Source organism: Cyanistes caeruleus, chromosome 9, assembly GCF_971803275.1.
Source record: "Cyanistes caeruleus chromosome 9, bCyaCae1.hap1.1, whole genome shotgun sequence".
NCBI classification, from domain to species: domain Eukaryota; kingdom Metazoa; phylum Chordata; class Aves; order Passeriformes; family Paridae; genus Cyanistes; species Cyanistes caeruleus.
The window spans coordinates 12,061,214-12,083,480 of record NC_141709.1 but is presented as its reverse complement, the minus strand read 5'-3'; the positions used below and the strand labels follow the sequence as shown (position 1 = coordinate 12,083,480).

Below are 22,267 nucleotides of genomic sequence, written 5' to 3'. Positions count from 1 at the left end.
AATCAATTTTGGCATTGGAGAGATATTTATTTCTATTGCCATTTTTATAATAAGCCAGTGAGTACAGCTGTACATAGAAATATGCAAACATTCCCAGCTGATGTGATGCAAGTAGTGAAATAATCCAAGTTTGTCTTTTTCTTTGAAGGCCTCTTTCCATGGATTTATTCAGAGACAGAAATATCTTCTGTGGAAGTCATCTGCTGTGTTAATACAGCAGCACTACAGAGCCCATCGGATGCGAAATATTGATCAGCACAGATTCCATCAAATGAAAAAAGCTGCCATTACAATTCAGGTAATCATAAAAGAGTTTTTAATTGAGTGTTTGGGTTTTTTTATCTCTTGTATTTGATTCTTCACAATATAGTTATTTTTGCAGACTAATATTAAAGAGTTGCATTTGTGGTATTTCCCTGGATATATTTCACTTGCTTTTTGAAAACATCTAGTTATGAGAAATTTGTATTTGTAGTATTTTAGAGATAGGAATCCTAAGAATTGTTCCTGTTGATATGATATTTTTCTTTTTAATTTTGTTCATTCCATTAACAGTTCTGATTTATTTTTATTTTTATTTGTCTAATAGGCAGCATACAGAGGTTATAAAGCCAGGCAGTGGGTTAGCAAAATGAGAGCAGCACGAGTCATCCAAGCCTGGTTCCGAGGCCACAAGGCACGAAAGGAGTACGCGTCTGTGCTCAGAGCTACCCTTGTTATCCAGAGTCACTTCAGAGCCAAACAGCTGCGGACTCGGTAATACCGAATCTGAGACACATCATTCCACTTCTCAGAGCTTTTATTGTGTAATTATTTAGTGCTGCACTGCACTGTTTAGAGCTCTGCAGGTTCTCAGGCTCTGCCCCTGCAGCATCCTTATAACATGTGTGAGCATAACCCTATGGGTGCAGGCGGGGTTATTCTTTTGCAGAGGATTTTCATTACATTTAATTGTTTTCCTAGAGTGGAAGCTCCTTCACAAGTTTAAATTATGTTTATTGGGGCTCTAGAAAGAGTAGGCCTTGATCTTTTTTTCCTCTTTTTTGCAAGAAAAATGTTCAGGATATTGTTAAAATTCCAGCATACAGCTTGTAGGTTAAAAAACTATTTCATCTTAATCCACAATGGAACAGTTAAACTGATTTATGTTTATTTTGCTATGAGATCAGCCTGGTAGGTCATCTCATTCTGAACTGTCCCATGCCAGTAGCAGTAGGGGATGCTGTTCAGTGATACAAGGTCCTTCCTCAGCATCCCAGCTTTTTAAACATACCTGCCTATTCCTTTTATTATCCTTTTATGGACCTGTTGTATGTCAGTCTGTCCAATACCTTTCAAGCTGCTGTGTCCCTCCCCAGCCTCCTTTGGCAGGAAGTTAGGGAAATACCTGCTATGGGAAACCAGAAAGTATCTTCTGTTTAAAATCAGTCTTTCTGCCAATGTTGCTGGTTATTCCCAAATTCGTGTTCCAAGATCTGGTTGAGAACAACTCTGCTTTTCCGATATCTATCTTAATGATTTCATAAACCATCACTGTTTTTTTACTTAAAAATGCAATTTCCATGTTAGGTTTTTGAAAATGAAGTCCTGTGCCCTTACCATCCAAAGGGTCTGGAGAGCGACCCGCACTGCACAAATGCTTCAGCAGCAATTTCTGGCAACCAGGAGTGCTGCAGTTAAGATTCAGTTGGCATACAGGCAGTACAGGGCCAGGAGACTTCTAAGAGAGGTATGTTTTCACTTGCACTCTGATGTGTCATGGTTATTTTAAAAGTTTTCAATATATTTTTGTGATTTTTGTCATAAATGTGTGCAGAAACATAGAAAAGGTGTAACCAGAGCAAAGATTGTTCAATCCTCAAAATAAGAAATACCGCTTTTTGCTTTAAGCAACAGGGTTGATTATTGATTTTGAACAGTTCTGATTGTTGAATTACCCCTCTATATACTGATACCAAAATAAAATGCCAAATTTTCTGCTGGCTTTATTGCTTCTAAAACATTAAGCCCATATTTTGACCCCATTTAGGTAAGTGAAAAGACCTTCCAAATTGTGAAAGTGAATTTTATATAAACTGCTATTATATGAGTTTACTTGTATTTCTCATTCCATTTTTGTTCCTATGATGGAAAAAAACCCGTAGAAATAAAAATAAATGTATATTGATCCTGACACGAATGAACAGAAGTTTAATTATCAATGCATTCTTTAATATCTTTTCCAGAAGCATCAGGCTGCATGTCTGATCCAAAATGCATATAGAGGTTTCAAGGCAAGAAGGAAATTTGTTCAACAAAAAGCTGCTGCTGTAGTTATCCAAAAACATCTGCGGGCTTGGCGGGAAGGCAGGCTTCAATTTATGAAATACAATAAGACTAGAAGAGCTGTCACTAAACTGCAAGCATTTATTCGGGGTTATTTAGTCAGGAGAAAGGTTGGTATAATTCAAATTAAAACTGCTTTGGATGTAATGTACCTCTAGAGCTGTTTTTCCATTAATTCTGACTGTCAAGGAGAGGAAAACTTGATTTCTTGGTGTTAAAATCAAATTCTTGTTGGTTGCTTTGAGTATTGGGCGGGTCAGAATTAACTAATAACTCTTCACACATAGGCTTGCAATGAAATTGTTCTCTGCTATGTATTGATGATGTTACTTACAATCACTTCTCTGTGTTACCATTTAGATTAGAGATCTGGTATTGCAGAGCGGTAGCTTACTTTAGTTCTGAGGTGATTGTCAGTATCTAATAGTATGTTGCTGTGGACTATGTTCTTTGTGTGGACGTCCAGCTACCTCAGAGTATGAAAATTAATGATGTTCCCTGTTTTGTTTTCTCTCTACAGATTTCAGATCAGAAACAAAAGAAGAGACTTCTTTATTTTACAGCAGCTGCATATCATCATATCTCTGCAATTAAAATTCAAAGGGCCTACAGGATTCACCTCACCTTAAAACTTGGACAGACCCAGATCTCATCTGTTCTTATAATACAGGTTGTTCTGATTAAGGCTGAATGATTTGTATAAGTCTAACTTGTTTTCTATGAGCTAAGCTGTAGCACTAAGACAGTGTAGTTCCTTCACATGTGAATATAAGGCTAAATAATGGAGACTATGATTTACTAAATAATGCTGCTTATGCATGGCGAAGCAAGCTCTGGAGGCTATAAAGTATTTTAAAGTTGAGGATGGATAGGACAATTTGTTTTTTTCAGACCCTCAAGCTTGCTAAATAAATCTGAGTGCTGTCTTAGCCTATCTCTTTCTCTCCTACTGGAGGTAGGAAAGATCAGACACCAACCTGTAAGGTTTGTGAAATGTAGAACATCTCCTTACATGAACAATCCCTTGGGATACTGATTTATTTGGTTGGATGCTTCTGATCTGCCAGTGGTATTAGAGCCCGCTTAGGTTGCAGCATTGTAATAAAACCAGGTTTTACTTATCTAAAAACAAGATCAAAATCAGGTCTTTTTTGCAGTACTGCCAAATTGTAATAATTATTTTCAGGTCTCCAAACTGACCATTAGTTTCAGTATGGGAGGCCAGCACTGGATAAATGGAAAGGCTAAAATGGGAGCTTTGAAATAGCTGTTCTTTGGTCAGGGATATCATGGCAAACTTTGCCCTACTAATTCTCCATGTATAAAATCTGTTATTTCTCCCCATAAGTTAGATTTTCCCTTTAGGGAAAGAGAGAATGGATGGAAAAGGGTTTTTTTGCTCTGATTTGGTACACAGTACCGTCTCCTTTCTTTGTTTATAGAAGGGAAGAAACAGAGCTGGGAAGTGAGAAAAGTGGAGTGGTGGTTCTCCTTAAAAGCCAGCCAAGAGAAAGAGAACTCTTATGACATAGTAATGCTGTGTGCAAGTATAAACTGGGAGAGTTACATATTATGTCTTTTTGTCAGCCCTGAAGTGGTCAGACAGTTGGTCTGGATCATCATTGTAGGTCCCATCTAACTGAAAACCATTCTATCTATCCCCTTCTCTACCCTTCCTTCTCTACCCTTCTCTCCTCAGAATGCTTCCATAGTGGCTCCTAGTTAAGATTTTATTCTGCAGTCTTGCATTTCAGCTATGCAAGGCCAATCAGAGTCATAGAGGTTATTTGTGACTGGTGATGTTTATAGTGCCTGTATCTGTCAGCTTGTGTTAAAACACTGTTTTTATCAGTGCTCATTTAGAGTGGGAAAAGGGAATTTAGGGGAAAAGTTTTAAATAAACAGAAAGGTACTTTCATTTTCAACAGAGATGGTTCCGTGCAAAAATGCAACGGAAGAGATTTTTAAGAAATTATCAAAGACTCCTTCGGTTACAACGTGTGGTTCGAAGCTGGCTGAATCACAGGAATGAGGCAGCAACCATAATCCAGAGAAATGTGAGGAGATTCCTTGCCTGCAGGCGCAGGAGGAAATTTGCAGTGGGAATAATTAAATTTCAGGTAAACACCTCATGTAAGAGGTTGGGTTTGTTTATTATCTGTTTTTTTTTCTCATGGGTTTTTGGGGAGAGAAAGGATCTTTGCTTTGGTTGATGACTTTATCAGTGAAAATGGAAGCCAAGTCAGCTTTGATTTAGCCACGAAAGCCAAAGGCAAACAGACCATGAAGGAAAACTAAGCAGATAATGGTTGAGATGACTTAGGCTGGGAGTGTGTGTGGACTGAGTATGCATGGACTTTTTTTGCCTTTTGTCTTGAAAGTCCAGAATTTGAAAGATAAACACTGAGTGTTAATGACTTAAAATTGAATACCCAAGGTCATTCAATACTTTGTCAGACTTGTGTAAAACTGATTTGGAATGGAGATGGAAGTTCTGTTGTCTTGTCTCTTCTTTACAACTTTTTCTCTTTGTGGAATTCCTTTTCTGTAGGCATTGTGGAGGGGGTATTCTTGGAGAAAAATGACTGACACAGCAAAAACCAGAGCTTTAAGGCGCAGTTTAGAAAAGGCCAAAGAAAAGAGCAGAGAAGAAAACAAACTGGGCAACAGAACTGCAATTGCAATTGACCACCTTCTAAAATACAAACATCTCTCCTACATTCTTGCAGCGCTGAAGCATCTTGGTCAGTATTTTGTTTTATTATAACTGATGGATTTTCAGAATGATAAAAACTGGATTTTTTCAGCTGAGGAGAGTTCATAATATTTAGGCTTTCCAGATGACCATAAAATGTGAGTGTTGGAGGGTATAATGGAGGGTTTTCCAGACTAAAATTAGATTATTTATTTAAGAACAATATTTGAATGGTTATGTAGAGATAGGTAATCCTGTATGATTGCTTTAATTTCCCATCAGCTCTAGTAGTGCTATACCTAACATAAGTTTATTACCATTTTTACTATCAGTATATGTTCTCTATGGATCATTTTATGGATCATCTACTTAATTTTTAGTCTGGAATATTAAAACTATTGCTTTAGAAACACTTAATAATTGCAGTTTTTACTTTTCACTTTTAATTAAAAATTGAGAAAATTCTGGTTTACAATTATTTTGCTAGAACTTCAGACTTTTCTCTATTTGTTTTCTTTGATTGTTTTAGAGGTGGCTACCAGATTGTCCCCACTGTGTTGTGAGAATATGGCCCAGAGCAGAGCAATCTTCAGTATTTTTGTTCTGATTCGAAACTGCAACCGTAGTGTTCCATGCATGGATGTGATCAAATACTCAGTTCAGGTTCTACTCAATGTTTCAAAGGTAACTTAATATTTTCTTTTGCAGGTTTATAAGCAGTAGGCTACTACTGCTGCTACTCCACAAGCAGTACTTGTTTATCCACAAAATTTCTGAATAAATCTGGAACAACGAAAGTAGTAGTTTTGAATAAAAATAGGTTCTGATTTTTCACTGTTATTTTGAAACCAGTTATTTATGTACCTTGTAATAGTTATATGGAGGTTTTTGTGAAAAAATTATTTCATGGCCTCAAGGCATTGCAAGGTACCACGAGTATTTTTAAATTTCTTTGAAATTTTTCTAATTAGTTCCTTTATTTTAAATGTAAAATCAGAGTCTCTAGGTTTCTAAACAAGGGAGGAAGCACAAAAGGCACCTTTTAATAGTCTGTTATGATTGTGTAAATACAGAAGAAATTTGTATTGCTTGGATACCGGTTCAGTTACAAATTTATTCTAGGGGAGAATATGAGCTTTGCTTTTTCCTTTAACCTCTAAGTAGTATCCTGTAAACTAAGGATATTTTAAAGATCCATCTATCAGGAAACTTTCTTTCTTCTTTCATGTTTAACAGTATGAAAGAACTACTCAAGCAGTTTATGAAGCTGAAAATTCTATAGATACTTTACTAGACCTACTGCAAATGTACAGAGGCAAAGCTGGGGACAAAGTTTCAGAGAAGGGAGGAAGCATTTTCACAAAGACCTGTTGTTTGCTGGCCATCCTCTCAAAGGACTCAAAAAGAGCTTTGGTAAGACCTCAATGTTTTGGGTTTAATCATTTAATTTAACATACTTTTCTTGCATGTTTTAGTAGTGTTTGTAAATTTTTTTTCTCTCCCATACCCGTTACGGCTGTAATATTAATTTTGACTAAACATTGGTTTAAAAAAAACACATTTCCAAGATGGTGAACACACTCATAGTTTCTTGATTTAAGCTGCTTTTGAACTTGCAGTATTGACTGTGTGCTGTTTTCACCTTTCCTCAGGAAATCCGAGGCATGCCAAGAACTGTTTCTTGCATCCAGAGCCTGTTTAAACTCACAGCTCGGAAACACAGGATGGATGCAGAGAGAACACTTATGAAGCAGAAAACAAGCACTGCCTTAGGTGGGAGCTGCTCTGTTCCAGTTACTCCTCTAAGAATAAAAACAGTTTCAAGGTAAGTGCTTAAAAATTAGTCCTTTATTCTGCTGTGACATTGAAATCTTTTAATCCAAGCTACTAATCTTTTCACAGGATTAAACCAGACTGGGTCTTGAGAAGAGATAACATGCAAGAAGTCGTGGATCCTCTGCAAGCAATTGTGATGGTGATGGACACACTTGGCATTGCCTGCTTCTGAAATGTAAATGATGTATAGGAAAGATGTATTTGTACAGTATGTATGTAGTAAATGGATAAATGATTTTGAAAAAAGCAAATAAGTGTTAAACTACCCTTGAAAATGTTTTTTTAGGTTGGTGTTAACATTTTTTGGTAACTTTTCATATTGCATACAGTTTTGAAACCCTTTTTTGTACTACTGTCAAAAGCAATTGTACAATAAAATCTATTCCCTGGCTTTTACTGGAAATTTCACTGGTAATATATTGTTATCACACAACTGTGAATATTACAAATAGCATGGGATTCTTCACTCTGATTAGATATTGTAGAATTCTATTAAAATTCTGTTTGTAGGGGACAGTAATGTCTGATCTAAAGAGGTAGAAAGGGAGGCTTGGGCTGTGGATTTTGAAACTGGCTGGTTTTGGGGAGCTTGAGTCTACTTTAATGAGGGATCACGTGTGGCAGCAAGAAAAGAAAATGTAATTTCTCTATTTTGTAAACAATGCAAGATAGTGATGGAACAACAAGACATTGTAAGGGTGAATTCAGAAATCCTGACCTGACAATTTAAGGGATATGTAAGTTTTTTCTTACTGTCATCAAGTGAGGAATACATACAAGCATGCATCTCCTCTGGCTGAATAGATTGTGTTCATCACAGCATCCCTGTTCATTCTGTTCTCTTCTGTATTCTCAGCACTGCATTTTCTTAGAGAAAGGCTAAGATAATGCAAACTGTAAAATTACACCCGCCTATTCCCAAATTTAAGCATTATATCTCTAATGATGCTAAATCAACTGACAGCTATTAGTGAGGTGACTGTAAATGAGGTTAATTTTTTTTGTTTGTTTGTTTGTTTTTTTGTTTAAAAAAATATTTGGAAGTGGCTTGCTATATTCAACACAACTCAGATAATAATAGTGGCTATGTTGTTCATGAAAGAAGCTCCAAAATCATGCAACTGCCTGGTTTACTCAGGGTCTAGGCTGGAGGATGGGGGAGTTATCTTTTCCTCTGATTTCAGCCAAGGTAAATAATCTGATAACCGAATGCCCTTTAAACTTGGGACTCTGGAGGTTGTGAGGGGAACAGTGATCAGCAAGTTTAAGTTGTTCCATAAGCTCATTGCCTGATTTCACTGTAAAATGATAAATTACAGATGGCAAAGTGTGTCAAATGGAAGTAGAATCCTGCCAGTCTAGTGCGAAGGTATTTGGAGAACTAATATAAATGAAAATAGTTTTTCCAGTGAATTAACTTGTTACAAAATACCATAGACATTAAGGCATTTGTTGAATACCTTTGAAAATTCAGTTAATTATTTACAAAAGTAATACTTAGGGAGTTTTCACAGGTACTGGAAACTGTAGCTGGAGAAAGTAATGAAGATGAGATTTAAAAGCTATTTTATCTTCCTAGTTATGCTGTGTTCAGGCAAACTCTTTGCAGAAGGTAAATACACTGAATTCTATTGTACATTGAATGTAGAATATGCAGTATTGGTAGCTTAAATGCAATGTCTTTCATCTCTTTACTGAGTAAACACTTTTTAATTTTAAATACATTCTTTTGTGACATGGCTGGTGGTCACAATTCAGCTGGCACTGATTCCTGTCTAAGCCTCAGAACTGTAATATTGAAATGTTCAGACTTCAGAAGAAATTCCTTTAAAAATGTCTTAGCTGTGTCAAGGCACTTACACAACTTGAATTTTGTACTATTAAAACATTTTATATATTGAAGTGTCTTGGGGATTGAAATATTTTCTCTCTGTTACAAAGCAAAACAATGGAAGTTAAATGGAACCTGCAGAAGTTATCTGGAGTGGTTTTGCCTTTTCTATCCCTTTTTTCAGCACTGATTTCTTATTTTCGTTGTTGGTTTTGGGTTTTTTGTTTTTGGTTTTTTTTTTTATTTTGGGGTTTCTTTAAGTAACCTAATGTCATATTCAGCACTACTATTTAAAAAGGTTTTCTCCTGGTACTGGGGATCGTTTGGTGTTTTTTTAATTGTCATTTCACTTGTTTTTTCTTCAGTCTCCTTTTCTTGTTCCTTTTCTGTTGACTGTTCTTAAATTCCCTTTCTTAAGCAAGCCTAACTCTTATACTGCCTCCTAGAAGCTTGTCCTGCTTTTCTGGTAACATTTTCTGAATTGAGGAGCTGAGGCACTACTAATCCTCATACTTATCACTGAATTTTACAGTAGGCATTGGTGTGTTTGTGCAGCAAAGTGTTCTCATGCTTCTGGGCAAAACAGTAAAATAAAGGTGTCCTGCATGAGTTTTGCTTAGCTCACATTAAGGAGGTTTTATTCTACAGCTGATATTCTTGTAAACCCTAAGAGCAAAAGCTGATGAAATTGTAGTATGTCTTCATTTCAGCAGGTCTTAAAAGGCCCTTCATGCTTGTAAGTATTCAGAAGTTTGTGCTTGTTTGAAAGCCTGAATCAGTCACGCTGATACTAGATTAATTGATGCAAAAACATTCATATCTGGGCTGAAATTTTTAGTGGGAAATATATTGATCTTTTTGCAGATATACCTTGTGATTTGCCACAGATAGAAAATGGAAACCTTGCCCAGTACTATTACAGTTTCAGAAGTTACTATTTCCCTATGCGTAAAGGAAAAAAGCTCTCCTATTCTTGTATGGTTGGTTACACAACTGAAAGTGGGACTCAAGATGGAAGAATAACTTGTACAGCAAAAGGATGGTGTCCAGTGCCACGATGCTACAGTGAGTTAGCTTTATTCATCTCATTGCTTCCAGCAGGAACATTTCCTGAGACATAGAGGAAAAGGAGCTGCATAACAGAAGAGATAGAATGTACAGGGTGCAGTCATTTTTGTTGAGACTACATAGGTTTATATATGGAATATTTTTACAATAATACATATTTTAAGGGCATTTATTTTTTTTATATGAATATAAAGATTTCCAGTTTTCTTAGTCTGGGAAAACTATTAGTTTTCCTTTAGATGTATAACTTCTTGAGTCTCCCTAGCCCTAGATTCCTTGGCTGTATTCCATGTGATTACTGGTGGTCTGATGTATATCAGTTCGATGATTGGAGCAGAGCTTTTTCTATAGGTTGAGAAAATCAAATTAGATCAGTACAGCTACAAACCCTTTCTTTTGCTTACAGGAAAAAAAATATTCCATTCTTTCTTTCTAAACGAGCTGTCCTTCCTTCAGGAAAATGCACCAGGCCTCTTTTGGAAAACGGCTCTTTTTACAGTACTGAAATAGACTTCAAAATCCATGAGAAATTGCAATACAAATGTAATCCGGGCTACCACACCCCAAGTGGTGCTACTGAAGATACAGTGCAGTGTCAGCCACAAGGATGGTCCTTCCAGCCAAGCTGTACTAAAAAACTTGGTAGTATTCTGCATTTTTCTCTTTTCTAATCTACTGGAGATGTATATAATTGCACTGTCCTTGCTGTACCTGTAGGGCCAAACTGCCTATGACAGGCTGTCATTTGAGTGCTCCTAAAGCAGATTCTCAGCTGTAACTCTGGGGAAAAACTTGTCAGGTTTCACATGCTGCTGGTTTTGTGCATTTGTAAAGGTATGTAAAAATGATACATGTAAAATGAATCAGTAGAGATAAAATCGCACTGTTTCAAATAAATTCATTGTTATACGAACTTTCTGTTCCAAATGACAAGTGGGAAGCTTGTGCCAACAACTGTATATGTAGTTTTGTTATTTACCAAGATTTTGCCTGGGATATGGCCACTTGTAAGGTGTATCTAAGGGAAACTTAGGAATACTCACAACAAAAAGAGCAGTTAACATCATGGCTGTGCTATTTTTCATTGAGAATCATGCCAGGTGCCCAGGCTACATCACGGCACCTACTCTGAAGCCATGCAGGAGGTGGAGCTGAACGGGACGCTGTGGTACTGGTGTGAGCAGGGATATCGCACTGCGGCAGGGAACGCCTCTGAGGCAGCGCTCTGCCTTGCACATGGATGGGCCCTCACCCCCAGCTGCACCAGTACGTCATCCTCTCTGAAAACTGATTTACCCTACACATAAAAATTGGCAAAGAGGCTTCTTTCATCAGCTGGTGGAAGGAACCTTCCTCAACTGACTTTCACTGCTGTGTTTTCTTCCCAGGAATAACTTGCTCCACTTTGAGTGAAGTAGCTCATGGAGGTTTCTATCCTGTGAAGAAAATCTATGAAGAAGGAGATGTAGTTCACTTTTTCTGTGACAAACATTATTCTGTCACTGGATTTGATTTAATTCAATGCTATAATTTCGGGTGGTATCCAGACCCTCCAGTGTGTGAAGGTATCCTGTTTTTATAGTTTAACTGTGTAAAATTCTTGGAGAAGAGCTCTCACCTTCTTTCAAGAAATGAACATTTTATGAATGCATAAACAAAAAAATCAGGGTTTGTATCAGCTTGTAGTCTAAATGTAAATCAAGTGTAAGTCAAAGGGCAAGGAGCCAAGGTAGCAGAAAGGGAGGCAATGATAACTGGAATAACATTTCAGTGAACTCTAACAACAGAGCAGATACTGCCTCTTACTGTTGCTTCTCTCAAGTTGTGTCTTGGAGAAGCAGGAATCAACAGTTACAGGGAATTTTTTAGACCCTGAAGCTCCTGAAGGTTTAACCAGGCCTGCTTAATCCTGCCTTGTGGGATGGGGATGTACCTCTTGAGAGGCATTAAAATAGAATTTTTAACAAGGTTCTCCAAAGCATGTAGTACTTTTCAGAGTTGTACAGCTACCCCAACCTTTACTTGTTTTGAACAGAATTAATTAAAAGATTGTCCTGATGATAGAAACACACCTTTAGCAATTATTATCACTTCCTCAGTTGCTGGGGGATAATGGAGAGTCTCAGTAAAGAAAGTTCCAAAAGAATGAAAGGTGAACCAGCTGAGATATAGAACAAAGCAGAAAGCAGCACAAAACTTTACTACAGCTTACACTCCAACCCTGTGTTTACTGTCATGACACAGCAGGAACTTTTCTTGAGAGAGTGCAGAGAAGGTGGAGATGCTCAGGAGGATGAAAACAAGGCCTAAATTTACTTTTGAGGATACAGTAATCACAAACTTAATTTAGAGATAAGAAATGGGCTATGATTATAGCTTCTTTTGTAGCATTAGAATTAATACACATTCTGCTTTAAATAGTATATGAATGGAGGGTATGGGAAATCTCTGTTTCCTGGTGTCCTATAAAGAACATTTTATTAAGTCTCTGTGGAGAAATTACAAATTTGTTTATAGCAGTACAGTGACATAGTACTTACATTTTATATTTGTGGAGTGAAAAGTCACTTGTTTGTTCAGGCCTCCTATTGTATTAAGAAAATTGAAAAAATTTTATGAAGAATTACTCTGGCCTAGCCAAAAAAGCCTTTTGAGTGAAAGGCTTGTATTGTGTATGGTGAGCTTAATTGTGTACTTGGTTTTGGTAAGAGAGAAAACAATATGCAATTTTTTATTTTCAGATGTAAAAAATAAATGTCCTCCACTACCATTCCATCATGGCCATATCAGCACAAACAGAAGAATATATCATAATGGGGACAAAGTTCATGTACAGTGTACCTTGGGAAGGAGAGGATTTGAAGAAATCCAGTGCGAAGGAGGAAAGTGGACATCACCTTCTAGCTGTATTAGTGAGTGCTTCTGTGAAGGCTGACAACTGAACTGAAATGATTATTCAACCCATGCCTTAATATTCTAGAGAGTCTCAGTTTCTGTATCTGCAAAACTGTTATGCTTCCTCTGTTAAAAGGCTTGAGAGGCAAAGTGCTGCATATTTTGCAGGCAATCCATGATTCCCAGATTAAAAAGGATAAGCTAGGTAATTTCAGCTGCCACCTGTGACATCTCCCCTGGAAAACTGGGATTATTAAATTGTACAGTACATCATATCTGTCTGTTTTAGTATTTTAAAATGAGCTGTTTCTGTGAAAACTGGTTCTGGGTCTCTGCTATGATTACAGGAACTGTGGATAAACAAGAATCTGGGGCACCACCACCACTCGAGGCAGATGCAAAAATAAGGGCAAGCCAAACACATCATAATGAAGGTATGAGTAGGTGAACATTGCTCTTCTATTTAATAGGGACTCTCCAATCCAGTTACAGGCATTTTATGACTACTTTTATTCTTTTGCTATGGGACAGTTCCATATTCTTGAAAATACTTGCATGGGCTACAGATGTCAATGTAGCCAATAAATAAAAGGTCATTGTTGCTTATTTCTAAATTATTCCAATAAGTCTGCTCTGTATTTATAATTTTGTTTTATACAGAGCACTTACTTTTTTCAGTCATTTTGTACCCTTTAGTATTATTTGACATGCAAATTCATTAGTAGTTTGTTGCTCCTTTGTTTACTACTTCCAATGTGGGCTCTTTTGGCTTTTTTGAACCACACATGGATGAAACATTTCAAGTAACAAATAAGATAGTCTAAGTCACATAAAAAGAACTAATATGTATTGAATGTAAACCAGCAAGAGCCAAAAGTAGGCATAGATGTAAAGCATAGAGGGAAATAAAATCCATTTGCAATTCAGAAAAGCAAGTGTAGAGTTTCTGAAAATGAAATTTGGAAAAATAATTATATTGGTTTATATTCTATTTGTTTGCAATTTTTTTCACTCAGTCTAGTATTGGTCTGATACTTCCATGAGTGTTAACCATGTTGTAATCTAATCAAGATTTAATTGCCTCTCTCTATCCCATATCAGAAGTGCAGCAAGACTGTTCCTCTCCGCCTGTGATTAAAAATGGTGGTGTCCTGGGCCCATTATTGGCAAGTTACAAAAATGGTTCCTGGGTAGAATATGGTTGTCAGCATTACCACTTTTTGGATGGACCCAGTACTGTTTACTGTGACCATGGAAACTGGACAGAACCACCAACCTGCTTAGGTGAGTCTTGGAAGGAAAAACAAGGTTTGTCATATGTAATATAAAAAGGGAAAAATGGAAGGAACCTCTAAATAATCTTTTCATTACCATCTTTTCTCTTTTATTGGAGTTAATAAAGATTCCAGAAATATGAGGATGAACCAAAATTAAATTTTTAGCAGGCCTCTCCTGCTGGGTATCCTCTGACCTGTTCTTAAAACCACCCAATTAAATAGATTCCTCTGTTTCCTTAGTGAACTATTCTAGTACATAGCTATCCCTGTTTCCTGGGAGGATTCTCCAATTTCTTTCTTCCATATTGTCTATTCAGTTAATTTCTTCCTGTCTTTCAGTAGGTGATTAGAAGGAATGGTGTGGCTATTCCAAAATGGCTTTTAGATCCAATTAACAAAGAATTAGCAATGACTTCTAGGACTTTAGTTTTTAAACTTTCAGGCTTTTTTTTTTTTTTTTTTTATTATGTGTCTTTATATATGCTGTTTCATCCTGACCTGGACTTTTAAATTTTTTTGTGCTTTTATGTATGCTGCACAAAACACTAGAAAATTACCATTGCTAGCACATATACAAACAAGAGTTGTTTGTTTATCTTTCCTTCCTTCCTTCCTCTAATGAAATAATTCAATTTTTTTAACATCCTTTGGTAAATTGGCTCACCTTTTAGTTTGTAATGTACCATGAAAATGAAAATACACCATCAGTTCAGTTTTAATTGCATGTTTCTAAATGAACAGAAGTTATCTCATCTAGACTGAAAGATCCAGGTCAGCATTTTTATCTTAATACTCAAATTTAACAAATATTGTGAAATAATGAAATCTTATTTCCTGTGAGTATCCAAATAAACCCATCATCCTTTGCATGTTTTCTGAGATTTCTTTTCAACACTTACCTAATCAGACCAGAAAGAACACATGCTGATGTTAGCTTCAGGAAAATTCCATGCAAATTTGGTGTTACAGTGCTGCCACCAGACTGCCGGTAACTGAGTTCTCTTTGCCTTTCCCTCAGCAGAGCATCAATTAAGGGTCTTTATCAGCCAGTGATTCTCATGGAACTTGTAGAAATTTATTTTTGTAGGTGACCCTCTGTTAGGCTTTATTGACATTGAACAGTGGTTTCAGAACAAGGTTAACAAGGTTACTCTTCTAATGGAAAGCTACACTCCCCAGTGTGATGCTGGCACTGGGTTTTAAGAACCTGTCAGAAAGCATCCATTCCTTTTGCATGTGTTTGGTTTTTGTTATCACTTCAGACCGCTTCTTTCCATATTTTTATGCATCTGTAGCTCCTTGTCTTGCAAGATTCAGAAGCATTTTAGAACTATTGACTTGGGGTTCTCTTTCTTCACTCCTACGAAAGTGAGCTAGGAAATCAGTTAAGGTGGCTTTTTATTAAAATACACTTTTAATTCCTAGAACCATGTACTCTTAATGTAACTGATATGGACAGCAACAATTTAACACTGAAATGGAGACGGGAAGAATTAATTTTCCTACATGGAGATCTCATAGAGTTTGAATGTAAACAGGGATATGGTTTCCTCCAGACTGCCATTCCATCTCCTGGGAGGACACAGTGTGACCATGGCAGACTGAAATACCCAAAATGTGTTATTCAAGGTAAAGCAATATTTTTTTTTAATTGCATTTTTAATTAATCAATCTTAGACCTATTTAGAAATTATTTGCTTTGCTTTTAGTGTGGGCCTGGAATCTGTTGTAAATAATCAGTGTTTAGGCTTCAACAATACATATGCACAAGGCAAATATATTGTTGAATATAGCCAAGCTTGGAAAAGTGATACACCTAACTTTTCTGGGCAAAGCTGTAGAAAGGAGGGGGAAGCTCATCTCTGAGCTCAGGAAACTGAAACCTCTGTAGAAAGAGAGCTTTATTTAGATAAAGTTGTCAGTCTCTTAGTTTCTTCTTATTCAAATGTTTTTATTCTTACTGCAGCTGCTACAGAAAAATGTAGCTCTCCACCCTCTATTGCAAATGGAGCTCTTACTCTCCCAGCGCTGCCCCAGTATGACAGTGGATCTTCAGTTCACTATATTTGCTCTGACTATCATTTTCTGCAAGGCTCTGAGAAAATCTACTGCTCTGAAGGACATTGGACTTCACCACCAGTTTGTATAGGTAGGTGTGATAAATAAGATAAAGAAGCACTTATTTCTCTATATAATTCATAGCCTCAAGGAACAGCCTGGTAGTGAGCTGTAAGGGCCATCTAGTCCAATCCCCTGCAATGAGCAGGGTTGCTAGAGCCCTGTCCAGCCTGACCTTGGATGTTTCTGGGAATGGGGCAGCCACTGCCTTTCTGGGCAAAGGGAAAACAGTTCCAGTGTTTTACCACTCTCACTGGTGGTAATGTCTTCCTTATGTCTGGCTGAATCCGCCCTCTCTTAGTTTGAAACCAAAGCCCCCTGTGCTACTGCTCCAGTCACTACTGAAAAGTGTGTCTTCATTTTTCTTACAAGCCCCTTTTAGGTTCTGGAAGGGTGCAATGAGGTCTCCCTAGATATTTCTTTTTGCCAGGCTGAACAACCCCTGTTCTTTCTAAAATCAAATACTTTTAATTTATAAATATAGTATTATCAGCTAGAACTTTTAAATCTCAATTTCAGTGTCTTAAGTGACATATGGAAGTTTTAATAGAAGCAAGTTAAGCTCATCTGGTGGATTTTTTATTTCCTTAAACTCTGATATGCCTGCAGTATAATAAGACAATAGGAAATACTTTACAGTTTCAGTGTAGCCTGATCAAAATATTCTGTTCCAAAAAGAATCAGTTTATTAGCACTGATCAAGTCTTTTCTTTTAGAGCCATGTATTTTGTCAAAAACTGAAATGGAGAAAAATAATGTGCTGCTGCAAGCATTCTATGCAGACCAAGTTTACTTTTACCATGGGGATTATGTTGGATTTTACTGCAAACAGAACCATTTTGGAGCAGAATCTGGCACAACTTTATTTCAAGTACAGTGTAAGAGAGGAAAGCTGGCATATCCAAGGTGTGTTGAAAGAAAGCAAGTATGGACTTGAGGAAAACCTATAGGAAGGGTATGTACATGTTCTTTATCTCTTATTAACAGGTGAATTAGGGTGTCCTCACGTTCTCCAGGTCACTCCACTCAGCTTTGGGGAATGAGTGCTGAGTCTGAGCTGCAGGGGGGATGGAAGAGAAAGGCCTTTGTGGGATGAGGATGAGCAGTGCAGCACAGGGATGCAATATTGGCATACACATGGAAAAAGATGAAGGAAGGAGTTGTACATCTTAAGAGCACTTATGTCTCCTGTCACAGTTAAGGAGCCTCTAAAGGACTGAACTTGAGGAATGATATAAAACAGCAAGTATAGAAAAAAGTTTTTAAGGGATCTGTAAAACTATTTAAAAATATTAAGATCCATCCAAATTATACAAATCTACTTTGTATGATATCCTATGACACCTAAATATTGATACTCTTAAGATTTTGTGTCAAGTTTTGGCTTCACAACCCCGGACCCAGGCCAGCCAGGAGTGGTGTGGCAAATAAACAGGACGGGCACAGTTGGGTGACCCGAAAAGTAAAATTGCTTTAATGGCAAGATAACAAACAGCAGAAGTCAAACACACAGCATAGGGTCAACCACAAAAGGTGCAAAAAACATGGCTACAACAGTATATGTAAGGAAGATCTGAGGTGGATCTAAAGGCAGGGTTCAATCACAGACTGAGATTATGAGTATTAAAAATAATGTGCCAAATGACAATCGATCAGGGATGAGAACTAAGAACAGTCTGGAAGCATAACCTTATAAGAACAGGCTTGCTAACATCTCACAGTCTTAAGCTGATGCCAAGCCAATTCCATCTCTACATATCCCCCTTCCTTTTGAGCAATTAAAATTTCTTGAATAGACTTCCTGACAACCCTTAAAAAAAAGTTATTAAGCAAGGTAACATTAACAATACAACAAAAATAACTGTAAGAACAAGCAAACCTGTTTTAACCAATGATAGCAACCTAGGTGCAAACCCCAGTTTTTGAAAAGTCCACTCAACCAGTCATTTCCATTTTCAACTTGTGACTTCTTTACTCACTTCCTTCAGTACTTGGATGCTCCTGTGTATTGACCCACTGTGGCTGGAAAGTTCATGCAACACATGCCCTCAAAGTCCTTGCAGCCATGTCCAGGCACTAGCAGCAGGGAATCTGTGATGTTTTCCATCGTCTCCCAAATGTGCTGCTTCGGTTGTGGGACTATCCTCCTTCAGTGAGGAGCAGGATCTTGAATATTCCAAGTACTGTAAGAAAGAGTCCTTTAAATGTTATCTCTTGGAAAATAATCTGTAAAACAAAGCTGCACAATAAAAGGCAAACAGTTAAGATATGTTGTCTGCAGATATTCTTTCAGCCATTTCTATTTCCTGTTCTTTTGGGGATTCTTCCTGTGGTTGTTCACAGAGTGGATACAGGTCGGGCTTTACATTTTGGCTGTGATCCACTGGGGTCCTCTACCTCTGAAAACACAAACATATCTCCTCCCCCAGGGAATTAATAGCCAACAGTTGGAGGGTTTGGCTCCATAAATGAATTGTTCAAAAACTTAAAAACACATGCAACCCCACTGAGCCTCTCTGCAGTGGACAAGGTCTCTAGTCCCCCCTCTCTTGTCTCCTCAAAAACAGCACAATCATCAACATGAAACTGAACAGAACAAAAAACACTAACATGATCCAAATCTCTGTTTCCCATGGCCCAAGATTAAAATTATCCTCAAAAGGCAGTGACAAGGTCCCAACCAAACTCATCTACTCATCATCTCTCTTCTGGACTAGAAACAATGAACATAAAGAATTCTTAAAAAATTTGAACATACAACTTAACAAACATGGTAACACAATTAACATAACAACATGAGAAAAGGTCAAATTCAAAAACAAAACAGTCTTTTCTGTTTGGGACTTATTTTAAACTTTCATTCTAGGTTTTATACTTCCACATAATCTGCTTGTTTTTTATGATTTATAATTTTTTGAGACTCAACATAAGTCTGTCCTTGAAGACTAATATGAATTGCTCGGGACACATGGCACAGCACAAGGATTTAAAAGTGTATGCCCTGGGTTTTACTCTGCATAGTATATTTTTCCCTTTGAAGAATCTATGAATAATCATCAAATTAAAGGTGACAAAACCAAATGTTATATTGCCATTATCCAGAGTTATTACAAAGCAGTCCAGTCAAAATAAGATGATAAAGTCTAGGTAAATATTATGAATATTGAATTAATATATGTATCAGTATACTCAGTTGTAAAAACCTAACATTAAAAGCCAGACATAAATATGGAAGGTCTTTATGCAAACCTGTGTGTCAGTTGTAGTCAATTGTGGAGGCATCACATGGATGGATGCATGTACAAAGCCATTCTAATATTACTTATTAATTACTAATTAATTAACAGATTAGGAGTGCTTTGGTAGATTTGATTTTGTGGAGTTGTGGTATTTCTTATTTCTTATTTTGTGGCAGTCAAAGATCTAAGCTCTCTACCCTACACATAACATATTCTGTTAAACAAAGCAAAACCCTTTGAGACAATTCTAAGTTTTTTGAGAGTTATAGCCCATGCTTTGTTTATGTACAGTGACTATTTATTGAATTAGCACTCCCAGATTTGGATATCAGAAAAATGCATTAGATAATTGTCAGTCAGTTTGTTCCTTTGGTATTTGGTGGTATTTTTATGCTGTCTTAATGGCATCACCTGAGATTTTCTGGGTATAAAAATATTCCAAACTGTAGTCTGTAATAAATTCTCAGGAACTGCTCTTTAAATTCCCGTAGTAAGAAAGTTTGTTAGAAATATTCTTATGTTTAGGCTGCTGTTCTGCATGATACATTAACAATTGTTATATAAATTTTTGAGCTATAAGGAAGACATTGTAAACCTGAAAATAAATCATTACTAAGATTTTGCAAATGATTCAGCTTTGCTAACTGTAAATAAGATGCCAGCAAGCAGTTAATAACCCTGAAAGCTATGTTCTACTAAGAAGCAGCTTGTCATATAGAGAGAGCAATGAAATAAACTGTTGGAAGTCAAAACAAAATGCAGATATAAAAATAAACAGACACTAGGTATTAATGAATTGGAAGAATCCCATATAGAAGCTGTCATATACTAAACCATGTAAACTTTGCTGCGTGGAAGCATCTTGAATCATCTGTTTGCAGTAGGAATAATAAAGTCCACACCTGGTTCTGAATGAAATTTCTCCTGACATTGGAAAACTGCAGGTCATTTACGTGCAGTGCAGCCACATAAAGAAAAGTGAAAAGTCCAAGGGAGATGGCATCAATTCCACAAAGCAAACCTTCATTACAGCTGTGTAGGTCACGCTCAAAGCCAGGCGGTTCTCTGTGAATCCAGAATTCACAGCCCGGCGGCAGATGCTGGTTGCCAAGCAGCAGAGTTGGTCGGAGGCGGTGCTGAGTTTGAGCTGCGGCGGGAGCGCGGCCCCGCTCCGCTCCAAAGGGGCTCGGCCGCGCTGTGCCCCCGTTTCTGTGGGGGCTGTCGGGGGACAGCCGAGCGCGGGGGCCGCGGCAGCAGCGCCGCCCGGGGCGGAGGTGACAGATGCAGCGCTCGCTCGCCGGCGGTGGCAGCGCCACCCCGCCCCGGAGCTGTCGGTGGCTGCAAAGCCGTGCGGCTGAAAGGGGGGAGACGATCGCTGTCCCCCACCTGCCGGGGCCTCTCGGTGCCGGCACGGGCGCTGCTGCCAGGGCCCAGTGCCTGCGAGTGGCCCGCGGTGGAAAGGGTGCACTGCAAGGGAGACAAGGGAGACAGGGCGGAGCTGAAGGCGGGATCCCCCGACGGACAGGCAGGCTGGCCGAAGGGTGGATAGTTTAGCTGACTTCTTGAAGTGACCGTCGCTGGTAAGTCCTTAAGGCGGCTTTTGGAGTCTAATATGGGGGACCGCTTGTTGTTAGACAGGGAGGAGGAAGGACGAGGAAAAAGAGCAGGAAGAGGAGGGATGGAGCGGGAAGGACCAGAGATGGTGCCAGCACTGCCATCTGGGATCCCTGGTGGAGGGGAGCAAGGACAGGCGAGCCAACGCTTCCAAACCCGTGTTCCACTCCAAGGCGGTCCGAGGTGCGGGAAAGAGGGGAAAACGGGACAGCAGGAGTTGTGAATCGCACAGGCTCCTGTGTTTCCAGCAGGCTCTGATCTCGTGTCCCACATCCAGGGTCAGAGGGACAGGGGATAGTCTCAAATCAGGAAATGGTTGTGAAGCTGGAATCGCAATGCGAGGTGGGGAGAGAAGTCCCGCTCTGGTCCGGCCGCAGCCTGCTCTGCAAAAGAACGCTCCCGCCCAGGGACACGCGGGAAGGGCGGCGGCGCTTCTCGAGTTTCAATGTTTCTAGTGTTGCACGGAAAACAGGGAGCATGCAGGGATCTCGCTTTGCTGTTAAACCGTAGAGCTTCACCCCCACCGAATCCCAGAAGTCTCCATATAAATGTTAGTGCCCGCGGCGCCAATAAAGTTGCGATAAACCCACTTTACAGTGACTTCTCCCGACCTCCTTCCCGTGAGCTGTTTAACTTAAAGCGTCCACAGACATCCCATTCTACAGTCGGCGTTCTGGAGCCCATCTTAAAACTTGGATTGGGATAAGATAAGACCTTCTCGGTTAGGATGGGGTGATGGGGGAATGTCCCCTTTCCGCTTACCTGCAGCTCCTGCAGAGGTTCCTGGGTGGGCTGGTTGCTTCTCCGAGGGCCGCCCAAAACGCCAAAAAATCTGGCCAGGCCAGGCAGGATCCAAAATACTCCCGCATATCGCATCTCACTGGAGCTTATCGGACTCTACCACTCGGCCTGCTCCAGGAGTGGGTCACACCCCAGGAGCAGGGTGACCTGAGGTGCCACTAGAGCATTTACTCTATGGCTTTTTGGCTGTCAGACTGGGCTCTGAGGAGGCAAGGATGAGAGGGAGGTCTTTTGCATGGGATAATAGGGGATTTATTGCTCTGGGGAATCTTGGGGGCAAAAGACAGAAAATGCAAGTGTGCAACAGCTGAAATATGGAGGCGTTTCAAAGGGAGGGTACAAAGCATCAGCTGATCAGAGATATCCTGGGGAGGGGTAAAAGGCAGGGTTCACAAAATCATCATCCAATGAGGGAGGTAGGGGGGAAAGTTGGGTCACGTGGACTAATAAAGTGTTGAAGTTTAGAGGATTTCCCAAGAGGAATTCCAAGCATGTGGTGGGCTTAAGGTAGGATTGACAGGGGACTCAGAGTAGATTGACAGCATGGGGTGGGAGGGTAATTTGGACC

The 22,267-nt window shown here is 38.8% G+C and overlaps 2 protein-coding genes and 1 long non-coding RNA gene across 5 annotated transcripts in view; 2 read left to right on the top strand and 1 right to left on the bottom strand.

The window, feature by feature from the left end:
- Positions 1-9,639, top strand: part of ASPM (assembly factor for spindle microtubules) — a 29,388-nt gene extending 19,749 nt beyond the window's left edge. The window contains exons 19-30 of one of the 2 annotated variants that reach the window (XM_086842805.1): positions 149-298; positions 590-756; positions 1,570-1,729; positions 2,226-2,435; positions 2,846-2,995; positions 4,254-4,445; positions 4,877-5,069; positions 5,550-5,704; positions 6,257-6,433; positions 6,673-6,845; positions 6,923-7,031; positions 9,552-9,639. In XM_086842805.1, coding sequence (XP_086698931.1) covers positions 149-298; positions 590-756; positions 1,570-1,729; positions 2,226-2,435; positions 2,846-2,995; positions 4,254-4,445; positions 4,877-5,069; positions 5,550-5,704; positions 6,257-6,433; positions 6,673-6,845; positions 6,923-7,028 — 1,833 coding nt within the window. In that variant the 3' untranslated portion in view covers positions 7,029-7,031; positions 9,552-9,639. Of the gene's footprint in view, positions 1-148; positions 299-589; positions 757-1,569; positions 1,730-2,225; positions 2,436-2,845; positions 2,996-4,253; positions 4,446-4,876; positions 5,070-5,549; positions 5,705-6,256; positions 6,434-6,672; positions 6,846-6,922; positions 7,260-9,551 lie in introns of those variants that run through there. The other variant, XM_086842804.1, reaches the window with a different exon arrangement.
- On the top strand, positions 8,377-18,310 carry F13B (coagulation factor XIII B chain). Of its 2 annotated transcripts, none has more exons than XR_015274124.1 (12): positions 8,377-8,468; positions 9,552-9,752; positions 10,212-10,397; positions 10,845-11,021; positions 11,144-11,320; positions 12,497-12,667; positions 12,998-13,084; positions 13,752-13,934; positions 15,484-15,556; positions 15,894-16,076; positions 16,762-17,000; positions 18,034-18,310. XR_015274124.1 is itself a non-coding variant. In XM_023931867.2 (12 exons), the coding sequence occupies exons 1-11, from the start codon at positions 8,399-8,401 to the stop codon at positions 16,980-16,982; spliced, it is 1,860 nt and encodes a 619-aa protein (XP_023787635.1). In that variant the 5' UTR covers positions 8,377-8,398; the 3' UTR covers positions 16,983-17,000; positions 18,034-18,310. The 2 variants fall into 2 exon arrangements, 1 of the variants encoding a protein (XP_023787635.1); XM_023931867.2 differs by having other exon boundaries at positions 15,353-15,556.
- Positions 17,497-20,734, bottom strand: LOC147651601 (uncharacterized). Its single transcript, XR_015274146.1, has 2 exons — positions 18,656-20,734; positions 17,497-18,284 (listed from the first exon to the last, which is right to left on the bottom strand). It is a non-coding gene; the product is annotated as an uncharacterized LOC147651601 (long non-coding RNA).
- Positions 20,735-22,267: the final 1,533 nt, after the last annotated feature.

Coding starts and splice junctions, on each gene's coding strand:
- F13B (XM_023931867.2), top strand. CDS start 8,399: ATGAAGATGAGATTTAAAAGCTATTTTATCTTCCTAGTTATGCTGTGT. Junction 8,469..9,551: donor AGGCAAACTCTTTGCAGAAG/GTAAATACACTG, acceptor ATCTTTTTGCAG/ATATACCTTGTGATTTGCCA. Junction 16,077..16,761: donor TTCACCACCAGTTTGTATAG/GTAGGTGTGATA, acceptor CTTTTCTTTTAG/AGCCATGTATTTTGTCAAAA.